Consider the following 8,612-nt stretch of genomic DNA (forward strand, 5'->3'; position numbering starts at 1 on the left):
GCTTATAACGCTAGTCTTTGGGGCAGAGGGTAAAGTAAAAAGAAATCGCTATTTTTACACCACTAACAAGGCTCAAAATAGCACCACACTTCCACGGTAGCAGAACTTTAGAAGTGTACAGACAGTTTATTAAAAAGATAGATTAGAAAGACAGTAGCGTTCACGTATACAAGCAGGCGCCATCTTGGGAAAATCAGTCATGACCAGTCGAACGCCGAACGGCGTGTTTGAGCTATGTTACTGGTTGCGCGGTGTTCGTTGTTCGACTGGTCGGAATTGTCCTTTGACAACAAATGCTGGTTCAGTTGGTTTGAATACAATCTAACCGGTTTTAGACGTACATGAAAACGGACCAGCAAAACCAGAAATCAACTCCAGAACTCTAGCCCATATTGAGCTATCTGTGACAAGCCTGGTATAAAAGTCTGAACAGTCTAAAAAAAATACTTCACACTTGAAACAAACCGGACCAAGGTTTGGCTGTCTGGTCGTGGACCAGTGGAGGTTTTTATGTCTTTAATTTTGGTTCGGATCACACTGAAAAGTAAAAATGTCTGGACGAAACCAGGTAGGTGTAAAAGTACCGTAAATATCTCATGAGGACAATGTGTGCCATATTTAGAAGGCCATTTCAATTTGCCAGATACATATTTAATCAAAATATCTATATATCTTCTGCTGCTTTGTATTCATTTTTTGAGGGCCAAAAAAACTTGACTGTGACATCCTCAAGATACAAGGTGTAGGGCTGGGCAATAGGGAGAAAATCAGATATCACAATATTCTTGACCAAATACCTCGATATCGATATTGTGGCGATATTCTAGGCTTGACATTTGGTGCTTTAACAAAATATCTTCACAGATGGAGCTGAGCGCAAATTCTTTCAGGATGACTTCCTAAACATAATCACTCCTCACTACACTGAATGGATCAGCTGTAGAGGTGTTCACTTTAGTCTTAACCAATCAGAAGCGGCCATGAAATTCACAAGCCAATCACTGCACGACTTCCCTGTTTTAAACCTGTCTCTCTCTCTGCTGCTCAGTTGTCATTTCAGGATACGAGCACCACCCTCCTCCTCCCCTGCTCCTCCGGTCTTCGCCCCTCACGGCTCCTGGGTCCTCTTCCGACTGACCTCTCCCGGCGGCCTTTGGCATTGGTCTTCGGGCTCCTCACGCCACCATCAGTGTCTAGACTCCATCGGGGGGTTCATACTTCGGCCCTACCCCTTTTTTAAAAGTTTCTCAGAATTTTTAAATGATGGAGTCTAATCTCCAAAGACTACTGTACATTTTACGCACATGTACAATAAATCATCACATATCAGAAATGAAGTCTCCTGATTGAATTAGATTTTAGATAAATAATCATCAGTAATGTGGATATAATGTCTTAAGTGGGGAAAAGGCAAATAATAGAACAGCTAGAACAGTCTGGTAAATTCTGAAAAGTACATCACTTTACTGTAATGCAGCCTTTAAAACCAGGAAAAAGACAACACTTATGTCATATCACGATTACGATATCCAAAATCTAAGATGATATCTAGTCTCCTATCACGATATCGATATGATATTGATATATTGCCCAGCCCTACCATGGTGTATTAGAGAAAACGTTTTGATGGTCTTGCAGGTCACATAACAGGAACATGCAAACCCATAACAACACCAAAATAACAACAACAGTATTGAAGTTTTAGTAATGCTAGCACCGTGTTCATACTCCAAATTAGAAGTTGGTACAACAATAGCAGTCATATTTGTTCTCGTTCTTCTTTATCCTGTCTCTAATAAATACAAAATATGTGACGGTGCGACATTGGAGAAGAAATTCCTACACAGTCAAATCCAAACAAAGACATGCCTTGCCAAAGGACTCTGAACGAATGAATTAATAACCAGTTTCCACTGCCACTCTTTTAGCATTCATCTGACGGTAGTGTGATCCCTCAAACACACAGAAATAAAGACATCTAGTAGATGCAAACACTGACACACAAGTGTCCACCTCCTCCCCTTTTCTCACACTCACACTCAGGTCAAACTTGGTCAGTATACCCTCACATTCCCAGACAAACTGCGAGTATCAGTGAATGTGTGTATGTGCGCCAAAGTGAGTGTGTGTGTGTGTGTGTGTCCAACAGACAGAGAGAGAGGTCATTCAGTGCAGAGAAGTGATGACTGGGCAGCTGACACAGGAAAGAAAGAGGCAGATAGAAGGAGAAATAAAGAGAGGGAGAGATGTAGGTCACTTCCCAATTGTCAGTGAGTCATTGCCTTGGATCACACCCAAACGCACACACACGCACACAGAGTGAAGCACTATCCCCCAGGCCACTGCTTACATGTCGCTGGAGCAGTTACTGAATGTGTGTGCGTGCCTGTGTCTGTGTACGGCCTTTGACCTTTGAACCTGTTTGATGTTCTTCATTCCAGTCACGCACAAAGACCCATCCCGCCCCCACCCCTGGCCCCAAACACACACACACACACACACACACACACACACACTGAAGGCAATCCTCCCTGTCGTTACAGCTTGAATTTACGAGCACGCCCCCCCCCCCTCCCCCCGCTTCTATAATACGTCTTTCTTTCCTTCTGTTTCTCACCGACCGACCAGAGTCCACTTTGCACTCTCTGTTTTTATGACTTTAACTAGGTTGTGCAAGGACTATGTCACGGTGACATCACCACGTCAATATCCTTAGGTTACTGTCTCACTCTGAAGCTGGCTGTCTCTTACATGTGACGCTAGAGTGGGGCAGCACTGTCAACTCCCAGCAAAAGGTCCTGTGTTTGTGTGTTCAGGGTTTTCCCCCCAGTATATTGCAAGCCTGGTGGCCCCCCACCAGGCCGAAATTAAGACGTAGTCATATTTTCATATCTCCAGTTAACTTTTAGCACTGGCATGTAGGGCTGTCCTTGACTAAAGAAATTCTTAGTCGACTAACATTTATACGATTTCGTCGACTAATCGATTAGTTGATTTAATTGACAGAGCTGTGCGCTTTGAGAGGGGGTTAAGACTAGAAAAGCACAATATAAATGTAGTTAATTAACCATCTGTAAAACTGAGTTTCTCCACAATTAATCCAAAAGCACCACTTTAAATCTTGTGTTTACCATAAATGTGCTCAGAAGTTTCTTGGAAATAAGTAATTAAGCATGAATAAGCATAAAAAATGACTAATCGACTAAAGAAATCTTAGTCGACTAAGACCAAAACGACCGATTAGTCGACTAATCGACTAAGAGGTGGCAGCCCTACTGGAATGTAATGTAGAGCCGTATGGAATCTGTCTTATAGCGGGGGGGGGGTTTATTTTCATTTCATCCACGATTCTGTTATTTGGCTCCACATTAATGCTGCCACAACTTATCTGGGGGAAATCCTGGTGTTTATATGTGTTTTTCTGTCTAGGGTGACCATGCCTCTCAGCCACCCCCTTCCCAATGGTTCTGCATGTTCAGCAGGTATAGAAAATGGCTGGATGGAAAAAATGCCAAAAGCTGTTCACTCATTCGCTCATCAGATACGTAGTTCCTAATAATACTTTTAACACGGTTAATCTTGTATTTCATTTCAGTACATTTCTTGTACATCTTGTGATTAGGCAACACTTAAAATTTGAAAAGTTTGGCTTCTGTAATGAAATTAACTATTAACTACTTGAACTACTACTATTAACTATTAATTATCGCATAGGACACAGAAAAGCACAAAACCCTATCAATTTGAGAAACTGAAAGCTAGGTAATGTTTGGTAAATGTTGCTTGAAAAGTGGATTAATTGATTATGACAAATAGTTGCTCCATTATCTACCAATGTACAATCAACTAAATGTTTCAGCTCTAAATAAGGCCGGGTATCGTTGAAGACATTTACTGGTACCGATAACAATACCGTTACTTAGATACCAATTCCTGAACATTTCTTATTCTGATGCTAATTTTCTAAAATCCATTTTACTAAAAAATAAATTGCAACATTACGGCAAAAATCTTTTTATTTGTTTTTCAGCTACTACTACGTGAGCCTCTCTGTGTGTTTCTCCTGCGTGTCTCTACGATGTGTAACATTAGACAGCCAATCAGAAGCATTATTACATCTTGGTAGAAGCATGCTACATGCTCATTGGCTCACTGACACTGAGGAGATTTACTCCTTAGGTATTGAAATTTGGTGTGAATGAATGAAGAGGGATTTTTTGATACTCGATACTAAGAAGGCAATTCGGTCGGTGCCTAAAAAGTATCGAATTCGGTAGCCAGCCCTAGCTCTTAACCATCTATACATTAAAGGCCTGTGCAGTTTAATGTTGATGAGCTATAAACATTGCGAGTTCATTCTCACCCAATGAGAAGCAATGAGCCTGAGGTCACGACAGCTGGATTTGGTAAATGAGTGCAGACAGCTGCTGACCTACTGAGGTCATATGAGTCACTTCATTGAAAACATGAACCTTAAATCTTAAAGTTGCATAATACACAGCATACATAGACAAACAGCTACATTAACATCCTCATTGTTAAAGATAGGGGTGGGGGGGGGGAAATCAATTCACATATGTATCAGCATTTTTTTTGCGACGATTTATTAAAATCAATTACTTTCCCCAGATTCATATAACTTTTTTTTTTTTTTTACCAATGATTCACCTAAGTGAGAAAGGTCTCATGCTATATTGTCTTTAGAAGTGTATTATTCTACTACTTTTTGCTAAAGAAGGAAAAGAAAATAAGCAATACTCATTCCAATCCCAATACTTTTAGAATAGGGTGACCATACGTCCCGGTTTGACCGGGACAGTCCCGATTTTGAAGTTAATGTCCCGAGTCCCGACAAAAGCCTGTCGGGACGCTAAAATGTCCCGGTTTTAGGAGGAGCGGCGTCAGACGATTTTGCTGGGGCTTGAGCCCCGAATGTTTTGAGTGTAGTCCCAAATGTAACTTTTTCCAGATTATTTTTCCGAGGCGAATAGAACGGGCAGCTACATGCAGGGTCCGACCATGTTGCGTTTGTTGCTATCACCTAGCAACCGTCTCTACATGGAGGAAAAGCTGTGAAAGCCGGGTGAAGTTTTCGGAGGAATCCTAGCCAAATCAGTGTAATACATTGATGCCATCAACACAAAGTTAAGGAGCGCAATACTAATGATTTAGTTTGAAGTTCCTGTGACGTGATGTTTACAGTCTATTGTTCAGACTCAACCACACGGAGCTCTGAAGCAGACCTGTGGGTCTCTTAGTGTCCACTCTCTCTGTAAAATGCAGCGCAGCCTCAGGTTATAACGGATGCGCTCTGCTGTCGACATGCTGCGGTAGATGTGTTGCGTTTGTGCTCCGTGTATTTCTGCAGTAGATTCGGTTTTTGTAGAGCAGCGTACGGCCACTTCCCTAGCTAAACTCTTTGTCTCATTCAGACACCCAAACAGGGCTCTGTGTCTGTCAGAAGGTCTGAGAGCTACAGCAATCACGTAAAACCAGACTATGGTGCAGGTAGATTTCTGAAATAGTGACTTTATTCTTGTAATAGCCTATTATAACTTTATTTTTCTCAAAATCACGACTCCTCCAAATCACAGAGAACACAGATATACTGTATTTTGAATGTGCACAAAGTTTTGGACATTGCTCAAACACATCTGAAATATTACAGTCCAGGGGTTTATTAATAGGCCTACATTAACAACAAAAGAGCAAAACAGGAGGGAGGAGTAAATGATGCCTAGGCTACATGTGTGCTGACTCAGCTATAATTAGAAAAGTCCATCCAAAAGAGAATACATATTTGAAAGCAATACATAATGCCTGTTAGCCTTACTTCAATATATTCCATTATGTTTTTATATTTGGATTGTAATCTATTTTTCTCTTTACATAATGATATTTGCAGCATACATTGATTCAGAAAAAGGTAGAAATAGGTGCATAAAAATTCACCAGAATGCAGGAAATGAAGTGTTTAATGCTCAAAATGTTCAATCATTTTAATTCTTTTGGTGTTATTGGAATAAATAACACTTCAAAAATCTTTTTTAGAAAAGTCTCAACATAAATCTCATTCTGAACTGAAAAAGGCTGCAATTTTGTTAATTTTACCAAAGCGTGTGCGCGTGCACAAGCACTACGGTCACACGCAAAGTGTCCCGGTTTCAGCTCCCGGAAATCTGGTCACCCTATTCTAGAATCGGCACCCATGTATCGTTAAAGAATCAAATTGGGCCAAAAGCATATCGTCCCAGCCCTAGAAAAAGGTATACTAGGGGTCTGGCAATCATAATGTTAATACATTTAAAATGGTGTGGACACAAACAGTAGCTAGTGTACTGTAGAAAAAGAATATAAATGTTGTAAGGGACTAACAATGAAAGAATAGGAAAGGAAACATGCTGAGCAGGCTAGTAAAGTTAAAGTGAATGGCAGGCACTACATGCTGTATAGAACAGTGGTGCCTTCAAATTCCTATCTAGTTCGTTAGGGGACTAAAAATGAGGCTGTGGGGCACTTGATAAGCTACTATAGAAGGGACTGGCATGGCATGTGTCCCAAATGGAAGCGGTGTACTCGTGCATTCATCCCCCCCCCACACACACACACACACACAACTGACAACACATTTCAAAGCACAGGCAAGGGCTTTACCCGCCAGCACCCCCTTATTATTTCTCAACTAATTCAATAATCTACACTGACTTAATTCTGGTGTACCCTGCAGTTATTTTGTTTACAAGTCAAACATGGCAAATCATTTTTCAATGGAAACTCACAGTGGCTGGATCCGCTCCAGTGTCTGCCGGTTACCAGGGAGCCTCCGAACGGACGCTGGAGTCCTCCGACACCGGACAGGAGTCCCTTCTCCGGCCCGAGCCCCGGGGGTCTGTGGTAGTAGTCCATGCTCAGAAAAGAGCCCGGACTGGGGCTGCTGGGGCTGGGGCTAAAACCCACAACATCCACGCTTTCGTACATCCCCGAGAGGCGGGAGTCGCCTTTGATCTCTTTGTACCAAACGGAGAAAAAAAATGATCAAAGCGTCCTGGACGGCGAAGAGAGAAAGAGGAAGGGAGAGAGGGAGGAGTTCACATCTTCATAACAGACTGATAGGAGGAGGGGGAGAAGAGAAAAAGAGATGACCGGTCCCGGTGACCTTTCAGCCCTTGGAGGAGTAGCCTACACGCAGTTTACTGTCAAACTTTACTCTCCGTTATGTCGTTTTTGCACGACCCGAACACGTTTAGACGACGATTTGAACGCTGTTGTCTTTGTTACAAGTCCAAATGCTACAAGTGCTTACCTACTTAAGTTACCTTGCTGGTGGAGTCACAGCCCTCGTTACTTTGTAGCACCGAAGACTTAAAAGAAGGAAAGCTGTAATGTGTCAATAGGCTACTGTACCAACACACATGTGATGTGTGTGTGTGTGTGTGTGTGTGCGTGCGTGTGTGTGTGTGTGTGTAGCCTGTTATATTCAAGAGTTTATAATGACCTCAACGTCTCCAGCCTGTGTCAACGGTCTTCGCTACCGCTAGCAGTCTATTCGCTGTGTTCGCAGCTGAAATTGTATTATGTAGCTAAACCACAGCGGCTGACCATCAGCTACTTATCGATATCGGAAGCTAGTGGCCAGCCAGGCGAACAGTCTCTTAGTGGACAGACTGCTCACAACCACAACTGTTTAAACAGTTGGGTGCTGTACATGAATCGCCGAAAAGTAAAAAAAAAAAAGATCCAGTCGCTGCTCCGTCCGCTCGCTCCGGCTCACAATATCCAAACGTTGACGACAGAAAAAACAGCCCTGACACATACATTTATGCTACATAGGCTACGCGCTGTCATATTTGACTCGTAACTTGCCGCTTTAGCTAAATGTCCAAGTAGCAGAATATCCAAAGGTTAAAATTTGCGGCGACGGTGAGGTAGGTCGAGCAGATATCCGTGGCAGTTTGGGTCTGTCCGCCTCTGTTGCTAGTTGTTGAGGTCCAGCAGCAGTAGCCTACATAAAGCAGTGTCCTGTGGTACCCTCGCTGTACCCAACGGCCTCTCTCTCTCTCTCTCTCTCTCTCTCTCTCTCTCTCTCTCTCTCTCTCTCTCTCTCTCTCGTTTGATGAGTGACACCAGCTGCGCACGAGCTCCACCTATCTGCCCCGCGCGTGCCTCCAAAAATTCTTTCTGCCTACTTTCAAAATGTGGCTATTGCTGACTGATGTTCTCAACTAAAATAACTAGCTTACTACTATTTGTATTTTTTTGTATTTTATTTTTTTTTATTTGCAAAACTTTACAAAACAAGTTATACATTTTTTGAACACTACTATTTGTATTTCATATTATTATTAGCCTATTGTTACGTGGCATACAGTGCTGGGTTAGAACTACATAGCCTACATATAGGCTAACAAAGCTAGCCTACAGTTTTAAGGCAGCCTACTTGTATTTCCATTTTAAGGGACTTTATATTTCTACTGCACTACATTATACACAAGCTAAAAAATATATATCATAACATCCTTTAGAGTAAACTACAAACCTGGTGTAAAAAATAAAAAAAGGAATATTTGGATGAAAATGCTAACGAATTTTGCATTGCATTTGGTTATTGTGTG

At 41.9% G+C, this 8,612-nt stretch overlaps 1 protein-coding gene across 1 annotated transcript in view; it reads right to left on the minus strand.

Annotated features, from left to right (window-relative positions):
- The window catches only part of LOC114569992 (retinoic acid receptor alpha-B), a 29,005-nt gene extending 20,972 nt beyond the window's left edge, over window positions 1-8,033 (minus strand). The window contains exon 1 of the mRNA XM_028600181.1: window positions 6,780-8,033. Coding sequence (XP_028455982.1) covers window positions 6,780-6,978 — 199 coding nt within the window. The 5' untranslated portion in view covers window positions 6,979-8,033. The remainder of the gene's footprint in view (window positions 1-6,779) is intronic.
- Between the last annotated feature and the right edge of the window lie 579 nt (window positions 8,034-8,612).

The sequence above is a fragment of the Perca flavescens genome, chromosome 15, assembly GCF_004354835.1.
Source record: "Perca flavescens isolate YP-PL-M2 chromosome 15, PFLA_1.0, whole genome shotgun sequence".
Lineage (NCBI taxonomy): Eukaryota > Metazoa > Chordata > Actinopteri > Perciformes > Percidae > Perca > Perca flavescens.